At 47.9% G+C, this 24,245-nt stretch overlaps 1 protein-coding gene across 1 annotated transcript; it reads right to left on the bottom strand.

The window, feature by feature from the left end:
- Window positions 1–3,537: 3,537 nt before the first annotated feature.
- MTNR1B (melatonin receptor 1B) lies at window positions 3,538–21,687 on the bottom strand. Its single transcript, XM_086384531.1, has 3 exons — window positions 21,262–21,687; window positions 4,803–7,674; window positions 3,538–3,671 (listed from the first exon to the last, which is right to left on the bottom strand). The coding sequence occupies exons 1-2, from the start codon at window positions 21,482–21,484 to the stop codon at window positions 6,767–6,769; spliced, it is 1,131 nt and encodes a 376-aa protein (XP_086240657.1). The 5' UTR covers window positions 21,485–21,687; the 3' UTR covers window positions 3,538–3,671; window positions 4,803–6,766.
- Between the last annotated feature and the right edge of the window lie 2,558 nt (window positions 21,688–24,245).

Raw genomic sequence — 24,245 nt, 5'->3', positions numbered from 1 at the left:
GGGCTGTTGAAAAGGACTCCAATCAGATGGGCATAGGAGGTGGTCCCCACTTAATTAACAAGGATCTGGAAGCAAATATGCTTAGAAAATTGTTCGTTTCCACTTGGCCTCCAGGGTACAACCCACTGTCTGTCTGCATTTTCTTACGGACTGAGAAAGAACAAACCATTTCCTTTTGTCTTAGGAATGTTCACCTTTGTCTTTACCCAAATTTGTATTTCATATTCATTTAATATCAATTCATCAGTTAATATTTGGAGAGAATGAAATAAACACCCCTGAACTGGTCCTTATCTCTAGCTGGAGAGTTCGGTAACTCACAAGTAGATATCATCTCAAGAGACTGAAAGCTGACAGGAAGAGAATTAGCCTGGGAATCTGAGGCTAAGCCAGATGGGAGTCACTGGGACGGTTTGCTTCTTCTCTCTCTCCCATGCCAGCGCTGCCCCTTGTCATAGGATGTGGTTGTTATGGTGACAGCGTAGAGAGGAGGAGAAGGAGTAGAGGGCACCCTCAGACAGCAGTGAAATGTCTGCTTCTATGCCTCTAACCTGGCTCAAGTCCTGAGATGCCCACAGCCTGCTGAGGACACGAAGAGGCCAAGAAGGCCCGGCAGTGGCTTCTTTGTGTCCCCGTCCCAGCATGCGGGCCCCAGGTGTCGGACTCCTCCCACGCACTTCTGGTGATTTTCTCTCAGGGTTTAGACACCCTCCTATGCTATCTTGTTTCCATCACGACTGTGTCAGCTCCATCCATCCTCGTCTGTTTAGCCCAATCTTTCCTTGGATACAAGGGAGCTACGCACAGCAAGGACCGTGTCTAGAGGCCGGGGTCCAGTTCCTGCTGTGCTGTTTTCCTCCAGCAGCTCATCCCAGCCTGAGTTCTGCTCAGGTAGGATCCCCGCCCCATCCATAGGCACCCAAGTGCCGGGCCACATTTCTAGGTGATTTATAATAGGGGGAGTGAAAAGTGAAAGTGAAACCGTTAGTCCCTGAGTCACGTCCGACTCTTGGTGACCCCATGGACTGTAGCCCGCCAGGCTCCTCTGTCCATGGGGATTCTCCAGGCAAGAATACTGGAGTGGGTTTCGGTGCCCTTCTCCAGCGGACCTTCCTGACCCAGGGACTGAAACTAGGTCCCCCACATTGCAGGCAGATTCTTGACCATCTCAGCCATAATAAGGGGAAGAGATAGATGAATATCTCAACACACCAAACAAAGAGTACTAAAGACAGAGATAAGAAGGACCGCTTAACAACAGGAAAGAACAACCCCAGAACACCTAAGCTGATACGTTTTGATGTGTGGACCTTGAGTGTGTATTTGTGTGTAAAGATTACAAAAGAGACTACAAAAGAATCAATGACTTTGAAAAGAACCAGAAAAAGTCGATTTTGTAAAGCCAAATGCAATTCAGAACTTTGACAGAGATCTGACTTTTAGACTTTTGCCTAAAGTGAAAAAAAAAAAAAGGATTTTATATTCCCTTTGACTTGTTCTCCTTAAAACTTTTGGACATCTTTAAAAGCACTTTTAGAATGAGGTTGTTTTGCCCTGGTCACGGGCAGGGCCCAGTGCTGACGTCTTCAACTGAAATATAAATGGCACCGAAAACAGCACTAAATCAAATTCTGATGCTTTACTTATACATAAATTATTCAGTATAAATTATTTTATTTCCTTTGTGATTTTTCTTTGACCCATGGATTTTAAGACATATGTAGCTAATTCGCCATTAAGGAATGTGTAAAAAAAGGTTAATATACCGGGGTCTGAGATTGCCATCCTTTGAAAGGTCTGTGAGGTTGGTCCTTGGCTCTCATCTGGACACTTGGATTTTTCTCACCACTTGATAACAGAAAGGGGGACTCATTGTACTGAAATTATTTATACAAATAGTGTTTCTCGTGATGAACACCAGCTTCCCTTTGGGGAATCCAGAGCTTTGACCCATGCCAAGCACAGGGTGCCCATATGCCTGAGCTCCAGTAAAAACCCCGAACACCTAGGTTCAGGCAAAGTTCCCTGGGAGACAGCGTTTCACGAGTCTCATAATCATTTGTTGCTGGAGCGATTGCTTCCTGTGTGGCTCCACTAGAAGAGGACCCTTCGAAGATGGGAATTGTCTTTCTCCAGATTTCCTCCACACTCCCCTTTCCTGTGACAATTTTGTTCTGGTTCCTTTACTCCACTCTGTCCAGGTACCTGTTAAGCCTTTCAAATAAACTTTTCATCTCTGTTATCACATTTTTATTTCAACATTCCCATTTTTAAACACAATTTTAATTTATGTGCTAAAATTCCCTTTTCACATGCATTGTCCACCTTTTCTATCACATCCTGATCCATGTTTTTCAGTTATTTTATTTTTTATTGGCATATAGTTGCTTTACAATGTCATGTTAATTTCTGCTGTACAACAAAGTGAATCAGCCACACATATACATAAATCTCCTCTTCCTTGGATTTCCTTCCCATTTAGGTCACCACAGAGCATTAAGTAGAGTTCCCTGTCCTATACAGTCAGTGCTCTTTAGCCTTCTATTTTTACATAGTATGTATAGTTTCTATTTTATACATAACCTATAGTGTATATAGGCTTCCCAGGTAGCGCTAGTGGTAAAGAACCTGCCTGCCAGTTCAGGAGACATAAGAGACACAGGTTCGATCCCTGGGTCAGGAAGATTCCCTGGAGGAGGGCATGGCAACCCACTCCAGCATTCTCGCCTAGAGAATCCCCATGGACAGAGGAGCCTGGAGGGCTACAGTTCATAGGATCACCAAGAGTCAGACACCACTGAAGCAACTTAGCACACACGTGTGCACATGGTGTAAATATGCCGATCCCAATCTCCCAATTCATCACACCTCACTTCCCCACATGGTATCCATACATTTGTCTGTGTCTCTATTCTTGCTCTGCAAATAAATTCATCTTTACCACTTTTCTAGATTCCACATCTCTGCATTAATATATATATATATATATATATATTTGTTTTTCTCTTTCTGACTTACTTAACTCTACATAACACCTGTATTTTTTCAGCTATTTTAAAGTCCTTTCTAGTTCCAACATTTGCACTATCTCTAGTTCTCCTTCTGTGATGACTCTGTTTTTGTCCAGGGGTTGAAACTCCTTTCCTTTTTGAGTGTCTCATATGTTTTTATTTTTTGGCATGCTAGAGATAAAAACCACCGATGCTCAGAAAAGGGCCCACCTGCTCTGTCAGGTTTCTAGCACACATGCGCATGTGTGGGGGTGGTGGGCGTGGGAGTGGTCCTGCCTCAGTCGAACTTCTAGTTACCCAAGTCTAGTCTTGCATCTTTCCTTAGATTCTGTTCAACACTAGCCTCAAACATTTTGAAGGTAGGTCCAGGGTTTTCTTGGTATTAAGACACCTGCTCCACGGTACCTTCTCATGCCAGCCCCAGCAAACTAACACAGATAGGAATGAAGGTATCAAAGTGGTATCTTTGACCAGGTTGTCCAGCATCAAAAAGGCAGAGAGTGAACAAAGTTCCCACACTATTGCAGCAAAATCATAATGATCTTTATTTAAAATCAGAGTCCACAGCGAGAAGCCATCCCACATGAGTATGTACATGCCTGATGCCCTGGGTTTCCCCATATCCCTCCATTCTTTCAGCTTCTGGACCATCACCAAAACCTGTGGGGAAAAAAAAGGTCCCAGTTAGTGGACTGTTAGCACTGAACCCTGGCAAGCCAGGCCACATCTGTGGGCCCAGCGAACTGAAGCGAGCTTTTATTCCTTCAACCATATTTACTGAGCCAGAGCTGTGTCACACACTCAACCCAGAGCAAAAAGATACAGGATAAGAGGAGAAGGTGGGGAACACTCCATTGTCTTCACTTCAGGAGTGGCTAGCCACCCCTGTAGTTGGTGCCTGGGGGCAGGAGGCAAGGGGAGCAGAAGGCAAGCACAGGCCAGGCCTGGTCAGCACAGGCTCTGCCCAGAGCTGGGAAAAGCGGCTGCAGCCCCGGGAGAGGCCTTAGAATTCCTGTGTGTCTCTGTCTGAGGTCTGGACTGGGAGGCCTCCCTGGGCGGGACTTTCCACACTGGGCAGTTGAATCCCAACCTTTCAGTCACTAAACCTGGAACATCTACTTTCTGAGCAGTCTGGTTAAAGACCACCAGGGTCAGAATCAGATTCCCAGAACCCCTCCCAATATCTGCACAGTCAAAATCTCCTGTTTGACAACCTCCCAGGTCACACAAATACACACACACACAAACAAACAAACAGGAGCCCCAGGCTCCACACCTTCTTTAAGTTTCTTTGTACAAGCATGGGTAATACCTTTTCAAGAAGTTTTAACAATTAAATAAGATAACACATACCCAGCACTTGGAGCCCCCAAGCTTCCAGGTGACCCAGTGACTGGGCAGTGTGTCGGTTGCGCAGTCGTGTCCGACTCTTTGTGACCCCATGGACTGTAGCCAGGCTCCTCTGTCCACGGGATTCTCCAGACAAGAATCCTGGAGTGGGTTGCCATGCCCTCCTCCAACGGATCTTTCCGACCCAGGGATCAAACCCACATCTCCTGTGTCTCCTGCATTGGCAGCCGGTTCTTTACCACCAGCACCACCTGAGAAGCCCTCTAGCAGCGACAGTGACGACTAAAGGTCCCTAAACATTAGAAATGTCTGATGTTTAAATATGATTACCAAATGTTCAGTAATAAAATTCCAATGCAACTAAGTTTCGGGGGAAAAACCCTGAGAATACACAGGCTGAGGAAGGCCCTGGGGCAGAGGTGGCCCCACTGCCACACACACCTTCCCGTCCCCTTCCGTCCACTCCAGTCTTCTCGGGTCCCTGCTTCTCTCCTTCCGGGTCACCCTTCACGCTCTGTAGGTAGAATAATGACGAGGGAATGATGACGAGTGCCAGCCATGCCCTCACTCTCAGGCTGTGCCATCGCAGCAACTCCTCACACAGCCCTGAGGGGGCAGGCGGTGGCACGGTCTCTGTTTAAAGGGGAGCAACTGAGGAAGACAGAGGGTAGGGGTCTGCCAAGCACACAAGCAAGTCACACAGCTTGAACAGGGTGGGACCAGGAAAGGAAGCTGGGTAGGCTCTAGTCCAGACGCCTGAGGGGTGTGTGTGTGTGTGTGTGTGTGTGTGTGTGCGCAGTATGCCTGTAGTGTGGTGTGAGTGGTGTATACTGTGTATATAGGGGTGTGTGTGCGTGTGCGTGTGCAATATGTCTGTAGTGTGATGTGAGTGGTGTGCACAGCATATACAAGGGTGTGTGTGTATCTGATGTGGTGTGTGTGTGGTATGCCTGTAGTGTGGTGTGAGTGGTGTGCACAGCATATACAAGGGTGTGTGTGTATCTGATGTGCTGTGTGTGTGGTATGCCTGTAGTGTGGTGTGAGTGGTGTGCACAGCATATACAAGGGTGTGTGTGTATCTGATGTGCTGTGTGTGTGGTATGCCTGTAGTGTGGTGTGAGTGGTGTGCACAGCATATACAAGGGTGTGTGTGTATCTGATGTGCTGTGTGTGTGGTATGCCTGTAGTGTGGTGTGAGTGGTGTGCACAGCATATACAAGGGTGTGTGTGTATCTGATGTGCTGTGTGTGTGGTATGCCTGTAGTGTGGTGTGAGTGGTGTGCACAGCATATACAAGGGTGTGTGTGTATCTGATGTGCTGTGTGTGTGGTATGCCTGTAGTGTGGTGTGAGTGGTGTGCACAGCATATACAAGGGTGTGTGTGTATCTGATGTGCTGTGTGTGTGGTATGTTTGTAGTGTGGTGTGAGTGGTGTGTACAGTGTATATAGGATGTGTATGTGTGGTATGTCTGTAGTGTGGTGTGAGTGGGGTGTACAGTGTATATAGGGGTGTCTTTGTGATGTGGTGTGTAGTGTGTCTATAGTGTGGTATGAGTGGTGTATACAGTTTATATAGGGCTGTGTGTGTGGTATATCTGTTGTTTGAAGTGAGTGGTATATACAGTGTATATAGGGCTCTGCATGTCTGTAGTATGTGTGTGGTGTGAGTGGTGTGCACAGTGTATATAGGGGGTGTGTGTGTGTATGTCTTTAGTGTGCTCTGAGTGGTGTATACAGTGTATATAGGGCTCTGTGTGTGTGTGTAGTATGTCTGTAGTGTGGTGAGTGGGGTGTACAGTGTATATGGGGGGTGTGTGTGTGATGGGGTGTGTGTGTAATGTGTCTGTAGTGTGATGTGAGTGGTGGGCACAGTGTATACAAGGATGTGTGTGTGTGATATGGTGTGTGTGGGTTTGCACACGTGTGCACACATACATGTAGGGAAGATCCTGGCAGGGTTGGGGTGCAGGACGCTGTCCTCGGAGCGGCACCTGCAGAGCACCCCTCGTCCTGCCCTGCAGAGCTTCTCCTTCCAGCCTCGCTCACAGAGGAGCCCTGGCCTCCTGCAGCCCCTCAGGGGAAGGGGCGAAAGCAGCAGGAAGCCCAACCAGGAGGGGAGCAGTGGGCAGGAGGCTGCCTCTTGCACCCCAGGCCCCTGTGCCTTCTGCTCCTTCCTCGCCCTTGTGGGACCGGGCCCTGGCGCACCCAGACTGTGGGCGGGCTGGGCCGGATGTGCTCGCTGGGACGCGGCCTCCAGGACCTGCAGGGGTCCCTGACTGCCTGACCCCAGCGTGCTGAGGGGCTTCTCGTCCACAGGGTGAAGGGCCCCCAGCTGCGCACTGTCCTCTGACTGGCTGGCACAGCCCGGGCGGCTGACCTCCCCCGAGGAGTGGATTCTCTCCCATCATTTCCTGAGTGCGTTGCCCGGCTGGGCATCAGGTGGGAGATTATCTGCCTGCACAGGGGCCCGGGCACTATCAGCGGGGGTAGGCTGGCTGCCTGGGCCCTCAGCCTGGCTGCCCTTGGAAGAGTTCTGCAGGCAGCGCCGTGGGTTCCAGAGGGCAGAGATGATCCTCTTGTATTCCCTGCGGAAGTTCTGGTTCAGGAGCCCATAGACGATGGCGTTCAGGCAGCTGTTGAAATAGGCCAGGAAGTAGCTAGAGACGAACAGCCCCTCTGGCACCCGGGGAGCCACTTCTTCGGGGTCAATGGCCACGGCGAGGCCGATGCAGTTCAGCGGCGCCCAGCAGATGGCGAAGATCACAAAGACCACAAACATGCTCAGAAAGCTCCGCACGCGACCAGACCATGGGCGTGGCTTGCTCTCCGCCTTGACCTTCCTGCGGGCACGCAGCACCAGCACCCAGATGTGCAGGTAGCAGAAACACACAACAGCCACGGGCAGCAGGAAGTGCACGAGCACCACGGCCGCCGTGTATCCGGCGCTGGCCGTCTGCGCGAAGGTGCACGAGTAGACGCGCGGGTCATACTCCAGGGACCCCACGAAGAAGTTGGGCAGAAGGACCAGCAGGGTGAGCAGCCAGACGAGGCCAACATAGACGGCGGCGTGCCGGCGGCGGCAGAGGCGGTGGTAGGTCACGCTGCGGCAGACGTAGCAGTAGCGGTCGACGGCGATGGCGGTGATGTTGAAGACGGAGCCGACCACGCTCAGACCCATCACGAAGGCGCTGGCCTTGCAGTGCACCTCCCCCAGGGCCCAGCCGTCGTGGAAGATGGCCACAAGGCTCAGCGGGTAGGGGTACAAGGCTACGGCCAGGTCAGCGAACGCCAGACTCACCAAGAACAGGTTACCTGGAGCAAGAAACGGGCAGAGAGAGTCAGGCTGAGACCGTGTGATCTTCATCCTCTAGAGTATGCTAGAATATTCTAGCCTCTGTCCCTCCCAGGAGGGACTCTCCCAGGACACCGATGTGCCACTGTCACCGTGCATCTGGGGGGCCCCTGCAGAGGCTGCAGTGACCACCTCAGGGGTCCAAAGCACCTGGCTGATGGAAAGGACCCAAAAGGCACAGCAATCAGAAAAGCCAGGTCTGATCCCAAGGGGGTTTGGGAAAAGGGGGCTCAGAGCCACTCAGTTGGGAGTGCCCTCAAGTCAGACCCTCAGGTAAAGCAGATTCTACACCTGTAGCTACAAACAGACCTACAAGGTAGAGAAAGTCCTCCGTGTCCAGACACACATTGTCACCCCACCTCAGAGAAGACTCCTGGGGAAGCTGTAAGACCCACAAGCAGGCTTCTTAAAATGCCTGTTTTAGCCTCAGATGCTTGAGGTCACCTCACTCAGAAACGACTGAAAAGACATTTGTTAGTTCCCTGGGAGTTCCCAGGACCCAACTGTTCCTGAGTCAAGAGCTAAGTTAGGATCTGAGGGAAAAGTGTTAGTCACTCGGTTGTGTCCGACTCTCTGCGACCCCACGGACTAGTAGCCTTCCAGGCTCCTCCGTCCATGGAATTCTCCAGGCAAGGATACTGGAGTGGGTTGCCAAGCCTGGCTCCAGGGGATTTTCCTGACCCAGGAATCACACCCAGGTCTCCTGCATTACAGGCAGACTCTTTACCATCTGAGCCACCAGAGAAGGGTCTGAAGGAAACAGGGAGTAACTGAATAGAAAGGAGCCCATTTGGACATTTTGGAAGTGCTTTCCAAGCAGTGAGCTTCCCTGTCTCTTGCGACTTTCAAATACAGGTTGGATGGTGGAGGAGAACCCTGTCATAGGGTAAACTGTGAGATTCCTTCCTATTCTACTGTCTCAGGAATCTGTTTAGTTAGTGGGAGAAAATCCCCCTCAAATTATTTCATGCTGGTACTACAGGCAAGAAATGCACATCTCAGGACCTGCCTGGGATGTGGGGGAATCTCCTGCTTTTTCATTTCTCAGTCTTGTTCTCTATCTCCACTGGTAGATTTCAGTTTCTGATTCCACTGTGCATATATGCATGCTAAGTCGCCCCAGTCGTGTCTGACTCTGTGTGACCCCATGGACTGTATCCCACCAGGCTCCTTTGTCCATGGGATTCTCCAGGCAAGAATTCTGGAATGGGTTGCATGCCCTCCCCAGGGGATCTTCCTGACTCGGGGATTGAACCAGTGTCTCATGTCTGCTGCACTGGCAGGCAGGTTCTTTACATCTAGCAGTGCTTGAGAAGCCCTTCTGACTCTACTACTTAGACCTTACTTGGTCTCAGAGAGTGAGGGGTTACCTCTTTCAAATTTGCTGTCAGATGACTCAGGAATCATTATAGTTGATTTATAATATTGTATTAGTTTCAGGCGTACAACATAGTGATTCAGGATTTTTATAGATTATACTCCATTTAAGGCTATTATACAGTATTGTCTGTATTCCCTGTGCAATTCTTACAGTTTATTTTGCACCTAGTATTTTTCTCTCTGAATCCCTTATTGCTATGCTGCCCTTCCCCCATACCCTCACCCCACGGATAACCACGAGTTTGTCTCTGTGCGACCCTGCTTCTTTTTTGTTATAGTCACGATTTGTTCTATTTTTAGATTCCACATAGAAATGGAAACACGCCGTGCCCATTCTCTGTCTGACTTATTCTACCAAGTAGAATGGCATCCAGTTCCATCCAAGTGGTTGCACGTGGCAAAATTTCACTCATTGTTATGGCTGAGTAATATTCCATCATGTATGTGTATACACCACATCTTCTTTATCCAGTCATCTGTTGATTGCCTCCATACCTTGATAACTGTAAATAATGCTGCTATGAACACTGGGGTGCATATGTATTTTTTTGAATTAGTATTTTCTTTTTCTTTCAGACATATAACCAGCAGTGGAATTGATGGATCATATGGACAGTCTATTGAATGTGAGAAAATATTTGCAAATGGTATGTCCGATAAGGGGTTAATATCCAAAATGCAAATAGCTCATAAACTCAATATCAAAAAACCCAAATAACCTGATCAAAAAATGAGCAGAAGACCTATATAGATGTTTTTTCAAGGAAGACACACAGATGGCCAACAGGCTTATGAAAAGATGCTCAGCATCACTAATAATCAGAGAAATGCAGATCAAAACCACAGGAAGATAGCACCTGACACTGATCAGAATGGCTATGACCAAAAAGAACACAAATAACAAATGTTGGTGAGGATGTAGCGAAAAGGGAACAGAACCTTAAAACACTGTAGGTGGGAATGTAAACTGACGCCGCCACTGTGGAACACAGTATAGAGACTCCTCAAAAAAAAAAAAAAAAAAGAAATTAACTGTTTTGACATTTTGACATTTGGAAGTAGGTGCTGGAAGTTGAGGTGACCTGGGGTAATCTCAGTGCTGTCACTTTTTAACTTGACCAAGTCCCTGAACTTCTTTTCTCTGTGATGATTGCTTTGTCGGTTCTGTTCTTTATTTTTGGAGCCTTCTTTCCCCCTCCTCAGACACACGTGGCATGGCTATTTCTGTGACAAAAATCCCTTCTTTCCAACGTGGGGATGCTGGCCTCCGCAGTGCCCACAGCCTCCTGGCGGGGTGGCAAAGGAGCTTCCTGCCCTTGCAAGCACGGGCAGACAAAGGCACGAGCGGCTGGGAGCAGGTGCGGCTCAGCCCACTGTTTCTCAGGAAGCAAGTCAAGCTCTGCGGTGTTAACGTGGCCCAGCCTGGAATAACGCCCCAGAGGCGGCAAACAGCTTGTAAGCAGTAGGTAGAACACATTCGGCTCCACGTGGAAAGTGATTCAATTACTCTTCCCCATTACTCTGGCTGTTCCTAAAAGGCTGAAATCAACCAGTTCCTGCTGCAGATCCATCTGCCCAGATGTCCTATCGTCTCCAGACTATTCCAAATTAGAGGAATAAAATTCTTGCCGTGTTTCCCATCTCTAAGAAGCCAGGCCCTGTCTAGATGAGAGTCAAGGGGAGGCTGAGTTCTCCAGTCCCATTTTCTACAGACAGGTGAGAAATTGAGCAGGACACGCAGTGCTGGCCATCACCCGGGCACAGGCCTCTAACGAGCATTTATCTCACAAGCCTTGGCGTTACTTATTTCCATCAGCCTCCATCAGACAGGGCATGTTAGTGGAGACAGACCTTCACAACAGGGTTTTGTATTAATATGGGTGGAACTGCCATTATTCATACACAAAGCACATCCCTCCACATACACAGCCACCACGGTCCCCTCCCTCTCGGCCTACTTTCCCTTTTTCAGGAAATCTAGTCCTCAGTGGGGATGTGTTAATCTGGAAGAGAGCCAGCAGATGTTGAGCTATCTGGTCTTCATCAGAATTCTGCATCCCTCTTTCCTGTGCCCACTCTATTTTCTAAGAAGAATGTGTTGGTTTTAAATTGTATCTGCTCTTTGAGCTAAAAGTAGCAATGCAGAAATAGATAGTAATGGACTCATTTGCTCAACAAATACTGCTGAGTATTTACTGGATACCGGCTCTGACTGTGGGCTTCCCTGGTGGCTCAGCCAGATGCTCTGACTATGCTGGGGCTGAGGGTAGTGTGGTAAGCAAGAACGATGCATCTTCTCTTACAGACCTCATGGTCTCATACAGGGGACAATGAAATGAAAGTGAGATGTGAAGGTGATCTAGTGGTTACCATGCAGAGCGGCCAGGTTTGATCCTAGTCAGGGAACTAGATCTTGCATACTGTAAATGTAAAAAATCCTGCATGCAGCAACTAATGAACCCACATGCCTCAACGAAGACAAGGAGATCAGGCATGCTGCAACTAAGACCCATTGGAGCCACGTATATTAATGAAATACAGTTTTTAGTGAGATGCTGTGAGTGTTATGATGGGGAAGTTAACACTATCCTCTCTGTAATCCTTTCCAACAAGGTTAAACTTCCCATGCCTTGAGGTCTTCCTCCATCTTCCACTTACTCAAAAACGTGTGCTCTGTCCACTGAGCACCTATCATGCTTGGGTAGGGCACAGTGATGGCTGAAAGACATGCCCCTGCCACTGAGATGCCCACAGTGCTGTTGGGGAAAGAGACACAGAAACTGCGTTTTCGTGTAGGGAGAGCTGGGTGGGAGACCAGCATGAGGGGGTGAGAACACTGGGCAAGAGTTGAGTTATCCTGGGGCTGAGGGCAGTGGGCGGTGGGGTGGGGATGAGGCTGATCAAGCACGACCAGCCAAGGGATCAGCCACAAATCACAAAGGCCCTTCTTCTGGGCCTGCCTCCATCTCAGGATGGCTATTTACCTCAAATGGGATCTTGCATGGGAAAGGATTTAAGAAATAATAATAATCTTCAAACAAATGTGAGGTATTCTTATTAGTTATATTCAGGGATAGGCATTTGAAACAACTGAACAGGTAATTTATTAAAAATGTGACTACTTCAAAAATACTAAAACAATGTCCTTTCATATTAACATAAGCTCCTAATTAGGCTTCCCTGGTGGCTCAGTGTTGCAGAATCTGCCTAGCAGTGCAGGCCTCCCAGGTTCGATCCCTGGGCTGGGAAGATTCCCTCAAAGAGGGCATGGCAACCCACTCTAGTATTCTTGCCTGGGAAAATCCCATGGACAGAGGAGCCTGGCAGGCTACAGTCCATGGGGTCGAAAAAAAAGTCAGACACAACTTAGAGACTGAACAACAAAGAGATTTCCTAATTAATCCCCAGATTCTTTGAGGGTGGATATTGTTTTCTTCCCAAATCACAATATTTATGAAAACCCTGGATCGTGTGGGTAAATCATACAAGGGCTCAGTTGAAATCTAACATAATTTTAACTTACACTTAGCAAGCAAATAGCGTATGCAAAAATAAGATGGAGATATTTTAACCACTTAAAAGAATATATTTAAGAGCACAAGCATCAACTTAAATAAGTAACTAAAATGCTTATTGCTTTGCTGTGCTCAGTGGCACAGTCGTGTCTGACTCTTTGTGACCCCATGGACTGTAGCCCACCAGCCTCCTCTGTCCATGGAATTCTCCAGGCAAGAATACTGGAGTGGGTTGCCATTTCCTTCTTCAGGGGATCTTCCTAACCCAGGGATCAGGATCAAACCTGCGTCTCCTGCTTGGCAGGTGGATTCTTTACCCCTCGGCCAGCCGGGAAGCTCTATAAGATGCTTACCACAAAATCTTATACCATAACCATCAAAGCATTGCTTGGAAACTCTTATGGAAGCATTTTATTACTTTAATTACACTTAGTTATAACAAAAAGGCTTCCCTGGTGGCTCGGATGGTAAAGAATCTGCCTACAATGTAGGAGACCTGGGTTCAACCACTGAGTCAGGAAGATCCCCTGGAGAAGGGAATGGCAACCCACTTCAGTATTCTTGCCTGGAGAATCCCATGGACAGAGGAGTCTGGTGGGCTACAGTCCATGGGGTCACAAACAGTCGGATGTGACTGAGCCACTAACACACATAACAACAAGAAAACAATTGGTATAGCACCTTAATGTTTATAATATGCATTCACACTAACTGACTCAATTGTTTTTCACAGGAATCCTTTAAGGCTGATTTTATGATGGATCAGCTGATTCCATTTTACAGATCAAGACATTAGCACCCAGAATATGTGAACAGAGAAAGAGGGGAGGAAAAAAAAAACAAGAAGAGAAACAAGAGGAAATCAGGAAAAAGAAATGTCAAAGGGATTGAGGGTGTAGAGTTTTTGGTCATCACAAGAGTGAGAAAGTGCCCTCTAGGCTGCCAGCTAGGAGACCAGCAGGGATGTGAGCAAGGGCGAGCCCGGTGAGTGCTGGAGGACACACTTCTGCACTGGAGGCCACCCTCCTAATCTGCTTTGCCTTCAAGAGAAGGAGGGAAATGAACTGGTGCTTGGAAAGGGCTATCCTCTGATAGAGAGACTGTGGAAGATTTTTTTCTTCTCTTTTAAATGAGAGAGGCTTCTACCTGACACATAATAAGCACATAGCAGTCTTTTTTTTTTAATTTACAATGATGTGCTCATTTGCAACGTTGTGTTGACTTCTGCTGCACAGCAAAGTGATTCAGTTATACATGCATACACTACTTTTCTTATACTCCTTTTCATTATGGTTTAATCGTGCGACATTGAACATAGTTCTCTGTGTTACACAGGAAGGCCTTGTTGTTTATCCATTCTATACATAATAGTTTGCATCTGCTAAGCCTACGTATAACAATCTTAGCTATTACCTATTATTGGGATTTTTATATTATTATCACCTGCATTATATCAGTCTTATATTATTATAATTACATAAAATTATGACAACCTGATAGTATTATTACAAAGAACAAGAAAGAGGCTCATAATGTTGGACTAGGCTCCCTGGGAGATAAGATGTAAGAATTCCTATAGGATGAGAAAGGTGAAGTTAGGACACTGCTCCTGAAGTGTAAACTCCCTCAGATTCGGGACTTAACACTCTTAAGTTTTCCTCTTTCAGCCTTCAGTATCTTAAACTGTAAGACCTAATGGGTCATCAGTTTTCTGAGTTTTGCAGCATATCATGCTAAATACAGACTCTGAACCTTGTGGTGAGGAAAAAAAGGCAGTCAAACATGAAAATGTTCACACTCAGGGATACTGAGGACTCCAAGGGGGCAATTAACAAGGATTATGAGCTTTCTGGCTATTTGGCTAAAAGACATAATTAAGAGATTTAAAATGCTTCTATTTTTGCTCAGTAAAGAGAAAATACTTAGAGCTAAAATGTGAAGTTGGAAGGCTCAGGCAACATCAGAGAAGGAGTCTAATGCAGCGCAGTTTGGTTTTCAGCTGATGAAAAGCCCTCCAAAGCCTGAAGGCTCAGCAGCTCAGAAGATGCTTGCCACCAAGGGATGTCTCCAGGAGTGCTTGATGGTGGATAAAGCCTGGCTGAGGTGGGGCCACTTACCTGGTAATGCCTGGAGGGCGGGGGCTGTGGGCCCAGTAACATTTCCTCCAGGCCCTTCAGAAGCTTTGGCTCAGGGTCAGCCTGTGACGTGTAAATAAATCACCATTTACCTCCTCGATTCAGGATCTGCTCTAAGCTAACTGGGGATGCCAACAGGGCCAGGCTGAAATCCACCCCCAGGAAGTCCGCAGCACAGCCAGTGGTTCTGGGTGAGAGATGATGCAGACTCTGTGCACTGCTGGGCGTCCAAGCGACAGAGTGGGTTCCAGACAAGGACCTGGGTGTTCAGCAAGCGCTCCGTGTCTTTCTGGGTAATCCCAACGTCAGATATTCCACGTCCTTCTTCCTTAGAAATCACAGGAATGCCCTAGATATGGCCATACCTCCACTCACTAACAACACCTCCCCGACAGCCTCTTAATCCACCTGCAGAACAAGAATCCATTGTCAGGCAGTGGCTCCTGATCATCACCTGGGAAACCAGGGTCCCTGTGCCGGTGGGCCAGGAACCATGGGTGCCGTGGTGCCTTCCGCTAGCTGATGGAGACTATCTCTGCATTACAGTAAGGACACGTTTCTCTCAGCTCTTTTGTGTGTGTGGCTGACAGTCTGGATGGTGCAGGGTAACAACAGGAGGCTCCATTTTATAGGTGGTTTACAGTGAGTAGCCTCAAGCCAGAATGGGCAAGAGGCACATACACATTACTATATATAAAACAGATAACTGGTAAGAACCTGCTGTAGAGCACAGGGGACTCTTCTCTGTACTCTGTAATGGCGTAGATGGGAAAGAATCTCAAAAAGAGTGAATGCATGTATATGTATGTATAACTGACTCACTTTGCTCTATCCCTGAAACTAACACAATGTTGTAAATTAACTACACTCAAATAGTTGGAGAAGACTCTTGAGAGTCCCTTGACTGCAAGGAGATCAAACCAGTCCATTCCAAAAGAAATCAGTCCTGAATATTCATTGGAAGGACTGATGGTGAAGCTGAAACTCCAATACTTCGGCCACCTGATGTGAAGAGCTAACTTTGGGGAAGATCCAACTTTCGAGAAGACCCTGATGCTGGGAAAGATTGAAGGCGGGAGGAGAAGGGGATGACAGAGGATGAGATGGTTGGAAGGTATCACCAACACAATGGACATGGGTTTGAGCACACTGTGGGAGATAGGGAAGGACAGAGAAGCCTGGAGTGTTGCAGTCCATGGGGTCACAAAGAGCCGGACATACCTTAGTGACTGAACAACAACATACACCAATAAAAATTTAAAAAACAAACTCCCTAAGGAGTCACTGGGGTGCAATTTTAGGGAGCCTGCTGTCCACACAGGAACAACAGGGGTCAGTACACTCTAGAGAAGGTGCCAGTCAGCTTTTGAGGACAAGAATGAGATATACTTTGGGCTTTTAGTGCTCATGGCAGTTCCGTTCCCTGAGATTCGTACTGATGGCGTGAGTGGTGCTGAGTATACCTCACCTCACAACGCAAAATTAATACCTTCTATCTCACTGCTTTCTTGATATTTTGTCCATTTCAATTTGTTCCAGCAGACCTAGATTAAGTTTCAGAAATGGAATAAAAGTCTCTGCTCTCAATGATTTCACAGTCCCGTGGGGAGAGAAAAAACTCAGAGCGATACTGCAAGGGAAGTGCTGTGTGGACTGGGCGGGGTCGTGGGGGGAGACAGTAACCACACCTTTTATGATATTAACTATAAAGCCAACAACCAGCAGGAGGGCTGAGGAAGGGGGTTGAGCTAGTGTCTTGGGAGAAGACAGTCAACCTCTATGTTGGCTACTTCTTTTCCTAGTCGAATTTGATTTCGAGGTCTGCAAAAAGAAAGTGAAAGTGGCTCAGTTGTGTCCAACTCTTTTTGACCCCAGGGACTATACAGTCCATGGGATTCTCCAGGCCAGAATCCTGGAGTGGGTAGCCTTTCCCTTCTCCAGGGCATCTTCCCAACCGAGGGATCAAACCCAGGTCTCCCTCATTGCAGGCAGATTCTTTACCAGCTGAGCCACCAGGGAAGCTCAAGAATACTGGAATGGGTAGCCTCTCCCTTCTCCAGCGAGCTTCCCGACCCAGGAATTGAACCTGGGTCTCCTGCATTACAGGCAGATTCTTTACCAACTGAGCGACCAGGGAAGCCCTTGAGGTCTGCAGCTGGTGTGCAATTCTTAGAGCCTAAAGGAGCCTCCATTTTTTGCCTGAGCCTTACAGCATATGGGATCTTCCCTGAACAGGGATCAAACCCGAGCTCAGGGTTTTAACCACTTACCACCAGGGTAGTAAGGGATTTGAGGGAGATATTCTCTAGCCAAAAAGAGGCAGAGGAGCTTCCCGAGATGAAGAGAGAGCATCAGAGAACACAGGCCGGGAGCGGGTGGCAGCAGCTCCTATCTCCATAAGCGGGAGCAGAGAGCTGGGGCTGTGACCCTGGGGAGTCCCGCCAGCCCCACAGGCTTGTGCCAGGGGCGCTGGGGCTGGGCCCCATTCTATAGATGCAGGAAGTGGTCCCTGGACGCAGGGGTGCGTCTGGCCATGGTGACAGGGAGGGTGGAGGGGCGGGGAAAGCTGTCTGGGGACCAGGAACATGGCTTGTTTAGGGGAGGATAAGAGTGTGAATTGGGGCATGTAGAGATACTCTGAGACCAAAATCAGGAGGACCTGGGGAACAAAGGGACCAGTGATGACTCTCAGGGATCGGGTGTCTCAAAGATGAAGAGAGGAAGGAGGTTCAAGAGCTAGCATCCGGTGAGCCGAGGGAATGGAAGGTCCCGGGAGGGAGTGGCCCCCAGTGGCACAAAGCACAGGGCACCTCCCAGGAGGGCAGACCTAGGGGGCTCGGGGGAAATGGGGAGCAGTGAGTGATTAATGGATATAAACCGTTAGTCAGATGTCTGCTGAAAAGGAGAAAGGAGTCACGAAGTTAGAAGGACACATAAGACCAAGGAAAGATTACTTTTTCTTTTAATCAAAGGATCCCCAGTGTGTGGGGGTGGGGAGAGGGGCTAAAGGGAAAGAGAAATTGAAAATACAGTGAGAGAGAAGGAACGTGATGGAGGAAGGTTCTGTAAAAGCAGGAGAGGAAAAGACAAAATACAGGGGTGGATGTTGGCGCGGCCTGGACAGGGGACAGAGAGCAGGGGCGGGCACAGGGAGAAGTCCCCAGACGCTCCAGGAGAGTCTGGGGTGTGGAGGGTCCCCAGGGAGCAGGCATGGGGAGGCGGAGACGCCGCCCGCGCCACTCAAGGAGTAAGGCTCCGGAAACGTGGCAGGGAGCGAAACACACTCCTGGCCTTACCGTCTAAGTGGCGCAGTGCTCTGCATCTGTCTCCCACCCTCCCTCCCTTCCTGTCTGCCTTGCTCTAGGGCCATCTCTGAGAAAGTTAGCCCAAGGCGTGAGCACAGAAGTTGCAGACAGGGGAGTCCCCTGTGCCCACAAAAGGACAGTCAATCTAACCATCTACACTGCTATGGAACATCCCTGTTATTAACAATAAGAATCTGCCAAACAGAGAAACTGAGTTTATAATAGTCAAGTAGCAACTTCACTTTCACTTTTCACTTTCATGCATTGGAGAAGGAAATGGCAACCCACTCCAGTGTTCTTGCCCGGAGCATCCCAGGGACAGAGGACCCTAGTGGGCTGCTATCTATGGGGTCGCATAGAGTCAGACACGACTGAAGTGACTTAGCAGTAGTAGAGGATAATGACACCTGCTAAGTATGTGCCTGTGACTTTAATGTGCGCTGTGTGCCTGAGTTATTGTAAATATACATGTTCTCATTATGACAGCCCTATTTTCTTAAGACGGATGAATTAAAGAACTAGACTCAATTACAGAAAGGTCCAAGATGTTTCTTAAAGTAACTCCAAACTCTTCAGTAAGAGGAAAAACTGACAAATAGTAGTGAAAGTTGCTCAGTTGTGTCGACTCTTTTAAATTGTATATATAAATTATATATATGTGTGTGTGCATGACGTCTGACTCTTTGTGATCCCATGGACTCTAACCTGCCAGGCTCCTCTGTCTATGGAATTCTGCAGGCAAGAATACTGGCATGGGTGGCCATTCCCTTCTCCAGGGGATGTTCCCAAGCCAGGGATCAAACCCAGGTCTCCCACATTGTAGGTGAATTCTTTACCAGCTGAGTTACCAGGGAAGCCAATGGATAGTAGAAGCAGTGCTAACTATTCAAAGTGCTGTAGGTGTTCAGGCATCTTGTGAAATCTCAGTCTGTCAAATGATTTTTCATGACCATCATCAATAAAGCCAAGGGTCAAATAAAAACTGGTTAAGTTGCGTGACTGGGGCAGGAAAATGTCCGAAATAGGAAGATCCCCTGAAGGGAACGGCTACCCACTCCAGTATTCTGGCCTGGAGAATTCCATGGACTGCGTAGTCTGTGGGGCGCAAAGAGTCGGACACGACTGAGCTACTGTCACTTTGATGCACAGATATGGTATTAAATTCTTTTTTTCTGGTGCTGGGCTGTAGCAGACTCGCCAAGACACGGGAAGGATGAACACAGCGAGTGCCAGTGTTTTAACACGCTCATTACCCACCCCAGCCATACTCTCAAATCAATAAGGTCTCTGTGAACTTGGCTAGGAGAGAGGAAGAGGCCAGCCCGCCTGTGGATGGAGGAGGGGAGAAGCAGCTTGCCTCCTTCAGGCAAAGGAAACAGCACCCTGCTCCAGCCACCCCACCCAAGGGAGGAAGCCCACAAAGGCTCCTTTAAACACCTGGTTAATCTGGGAGAGAAGCCCTGCTTCCCCGGGCAGGAAATGAATCCTTGTGGCTGCTACAAAAGACAATATGATCAAAATGATTTTAACCTGCTCTTTCCTAATAGATAAGCCTCTAGTCCAAGAACACAACACTATCTTGAAAAAGTTATTGCAGATAATAAAAGTCACCACTACTGAAATGACTGAGTTAGAAAGTTTAACTTTTCCTTTCCTTCCAGTTTAACTGAGATGTAATTGAGACCCAGCACTGTATATTTAAGGAGCAAAGCAAGATGATTTGATTTACATACACCATGAAAAGATTACCACAATAGGTTTAGTGAAGATCCATCATCTCAGATGCAAAAAGAAACAGAAAAAAAAATTTCCTTGTGATGAGAACTCTTAGGATTTACTCTCAACAATTTTCATATGACATACAGCAGTGTTATATTTACCATGCTGTACATTGCATCCTGAGTACTTACTTATCTTAGAAGTGGTCGTCTGTGCCTTTAGATTGCCTTAATTCAGTTTCCTCTGCCCTCAACTCTTGCCTCTGGCTCTACAAATCTGATTTCTTTTTCTGAGTTTGTTTTTGCAGTATAACTAACCTATAACAATATGTTAGTTCCTAGTGCACAGCACAGGGATTCAATACTTCTATACATCTCAAAATGATCCCTATAAATCTAGTTACCATCTGTCACCATACAATTACTTCAAATGTGGTTTCCAATATTACACATAGAAGCTCGCATTTTTGTTTGTTCTTTAGATAAAAAATCTTGGGAGTCACTGGGTCACATAAAGTGTTTATAACAATGTACTAGAAATAGCCTTTCTGAATGGTCTGCCTCCTTAGAAAAGCATGATTAAGTTATCTGATTGGTTTTCTGCTATCTTTTCATTTTAATTCACTCTAACATTTGAGTTGCCCCTAAGGCCCAAACAGGGAAACGACAAATGGACGAACGGGTCACTGAGCTTCTCCGAAAGCTAGAATGGTCAGCATGCTCTGATGACCTCGGGGTCAGAGTTCAGACTCCCTCCCTCTGGTTTTGTTCCCTAGCACACCTACGTATGAGAAAGTTGAAATGAGTGTATCGAAAGGGAGAAATAGTCAGGATGGCAACACTATTTTGCCAAATTATTATTTTAATCTTCGTTTAGTCCTACGAATTCCCTGTCTTCATTAAAGACGGGGGTTATTTGAAAACAATGCAGTTCTGACCAAGTAGATGCTGTCGACGGCTGTCTTTGCACTCTTGTTTGGAACCAAGATGAGGAGCTAAATATGGGACCAAAACCCTCTAAAGCGTTTCCACTAATTTACTCGTTGTCTCAGTAAATAATTTCTAAGCACGTGCTGCGTGAACCACAGTGCTTGGCAGGGGAGGGAGGTGTTGAAGATGAGATTCCTGTGGCCACGGAGGGGCACCATCCAAATCCGCAAAAATTGGAGCGCCTTGGAGAGCTTTGACTTTCAGACGCTCCTATTTTCACAGCTCCCTGCTCTGCCAAGAAGTGCTCGAGAAAAACTTTACCGGATTCACGCCGGCACTGATGCGCCAAGTGCTTCCCGGTGCGTTTGCAAGAGCCACACGTCGGGGAAAGGCAGCAAACTCAACCTAATTTTGAGTTCAAGACCAAACCTGGGGACTTGTTGAGAGGAGGGAAGGCGGCGCGGGGAGCGGAGGACAGACCAGGAGGCCAACTGCGCGGTCAGGGTCAGACCGGAGACCCCGGCCCCCGGGAGCGGCCGACGCGGCGGCGGGCTCGGCGCTCACCTGCGTTCCGGAGCTTGCGGTTGCCGAGCACCGAGAGGATGACCAGGAGGTTGCCCACGATGTCCACGGCGGTGGTGACGACGAGCACCGCGGACAGCGCGGGCGCCACCCAGGGAGGCCGGGGCGCCCCGGAGGGCCGCGCGCCGCCCGCGCCAGTCCAGCGGGGGCTCTCGGCCCGGCCGCCCGCCTCGCAGCAGTTGGCGAAGGAGCCGTTCTCCGGCATCCCGGACGCTCCGGCCCCGCGCCAGCCACGGCGCACCCCGTCTCTCCGCAGGCAGGGCGCCCCTTTCCCTGCCCAGCCCGGCGCACCAGCGAGGAGGCCAGTGCGGAGGCACCTGGACCAGATGATTAATTAAGCGTGGGCAGGGGGCGGAGAAAAACGTAGGACTGACAGGAGCATTTGGGGTGCAGGCGCTGCTGAAAGAAGCGCGTCTCTGCTTGGCTCGCTCAGGAGCAGGTGCGACGGCGCGCCGCCCGGAGCCCAGCACGTGCCTGGCCCGGTTCCGGCCTCAGCGCCTGAGCGCACCGCCCAAGAAGCTGGGTGTCCAGAAACACCCAGATTTTCAGACTGGAAAAGGTGCTGCTCGTCAGGACCTGCTGATTGGCTGTCAGAAGGGCACTGCCCCTCTAAAGCGAATACATAACTCCAGGCGCTGAGGAGAGATCAGGCAGGCAGCTGCAGGAGAAAGAAGACCCTGTGCTGTTTATTTGCTGTTTACCTGAGAAGTATTGGCGATGCCTCAGCCCTGTCCTCTTTATAAAACCGCGACAATACTTATGAACATGTTTTTAAACATAATAATACTTAAAGAGATGTATGGTCAATAGTGGGGGTTATTATAAGGTGTTTTTTGAAGGGATTAGAACAAAAAGAGGAGTGCAGTATGGTTATAGGAAAGAAGAAACGCAGATGCCCTTTATTTAAAGTGTTTGAGCACTTAATCTTATAATAACAATTGCTCATCCCTCTCCAGGGTAATTTTATGCCAAGTACTGTCTTACCCACTTTTTGCATCACTAGAATCAAAATGACTGATGATCTATTTGGCAAAGAAGTAAAATACCTGCTTTGATGAGAATGAAAAATGGTACAGTCACTGCTGTTTGGTAGTTTCTTATACAATTAAACATATTCCATTTTTTGACCAGCAATGAAATGAAGATGAAACGTATGTCCACAAAAAGATTTGTGCAAGAATTGTCCAGAGCAGGGTTCGTTATAGTAGCCCAGACAGCCCAAAGTTCCCTCAAGAGAGGAAAGGATAAAACGATTGTTAACTGTCAATATGACTCGTCAGTAAAAGTTACTGATACACAACAACATGGGTTAATCTCAACAGTATTATGTCGAGCAAAAGAAGCAAGGTATAAAAGCATACATTCTTTGTGATTCCAATTGTATGATGTCCAAAAACAGGGAAATTCATCTATGGTGAAAGTTATCAGAACAATGGTTGCCCAATGCGAGGTGAAGATTGACTGGAACAGATCATGGAATAAATTTCTGGGATATTATTGGTATATGTGTAATTAATGTACATTTTACTCTCCCACTCTGCACACACACACACAAAACAGAAACAAAAGAACGGAGAGAGGGACTCTAACGGTGTGATGTTGCAGGAGAAGATGATAGTTAAAGCAATAAATGCCTTGAGAGGTGAGCACATCTGAGCCCAAGGAAGGCAGATTATTGTTAGGAGAGAGAGGCTTTCCCCCCTACAGGGGAAATGAAGCATAAGCCAGTGCAAATTTGGATGTGTTTCTAAATCAGCATGAGATGGGGAAGTTCCCCTCTGGCTGCCGTCTTCTCAGGGAGCTCCGGGCTACCTCATTAGCTGGGATTCAGGGGGAAAGAGTGTGGGAGACGAAGACAGGAGGCCTGAAATGTCATTGCAGAAAACAGGAACTTTAAGAAAACGCAGCAGGTGTGTCAGGAGACGGAAACGTCCCGGTGCAGCTTAAGATGACGGCTCAAAATGAAGCTCGTCAGCCTTGTTGGCGGCTCTGTAACAGCAACTGGGAGCTGCTTGGGGTTGATGAAGAGAAGGCAGAGTGAAGCTCACCCAGAATGTCGATTTGCCAGTGAGGAGCAGCTCACAGAAGGAAGTTGGGGGGCATGGTGGGAAGATGGACCCCAGGAAGACTTTAAATGGGAGAGGCTGAAAAAAGAAAGGGGGCTGGTAGTCATCGGAAAGAGGCGGGAGTCAGGGATGGGAGGGTTTGGATTTAACGAGTTGCAGTGGTGAATTTGAAAAAAAATAGTTTATGATATTGGGAAAGTGACTTCCTTGACACTGAGGTTTCTGAGAATTGTGGATTCTATCGATGTGAGGGCTCTGAGAGTGATGATGGGGGTGGGTCACTGGAGGAAGCTTGTTGAAACTGAGACGGTCAAGGACTTGAGAAGTTACAGGCTGAGTATTATGGCGATGAGAGAAAAGGAAACCCAAGATTTTGGTGTGAATCCCCAGTAAATGAGGAGTAGTGAGTGACAGGGATGAGGGGAAGACACAGCGGATGGCAAAAGTGTCCAGGGGCATGAAATAAACTAAGTTCTCTCTCTTTTTTTTAATTGCTTATTTGGGTGTTCCAGGTCTTAGTTTCAACACACGGGATCTTTGATCTTCGTGGCAGTATGCAAACTCTTTAAGTTGTAGCATGCAGGATCTGTTTCCTGACCAAGGGAACTCCCTGCATTGGGAGTTGCAGTCTTAGCCACTGGACGGCCAGGAAGTCCCCAAAGGCATTTTCATAGAAGGGACAGCCATGCTTTCCCTGTTCTTGCAAGTGCACATGTAACAAACCAAAAGTGACATTTCTCTGACTGTCAGTGGCCCCCAGAGCAATTAGTCAGTTCAGTGTAACATAGGTTGCTCCAGCTCAGAAACACTAACACACGATTGGTTGACTGTGTATGAAACACACGGTATTTGCCCAGGGCTGCCCTGGACTGGGATCATGCACATATCCACAACAGATAT

This window comes from Bos grunniens, chromosome 29 (assembly GCF_055505025.1).
Source record: "Bos grunniens cultivar Pamir isolate PY7600 chromosome 29, Bosgru_T2T1.0, whole genome shotgun sequence".
Lineage (NCBI taxonomy): Eukaryota > Metazoa > Chordata > Mammalia > Artiodactyla > Bovidae > Bos > Bos grunniens.
Note: the sequence above shows the minus strand (reverse complement) of the source record. Positions and strands in the feature narration are given on the sequence as shown.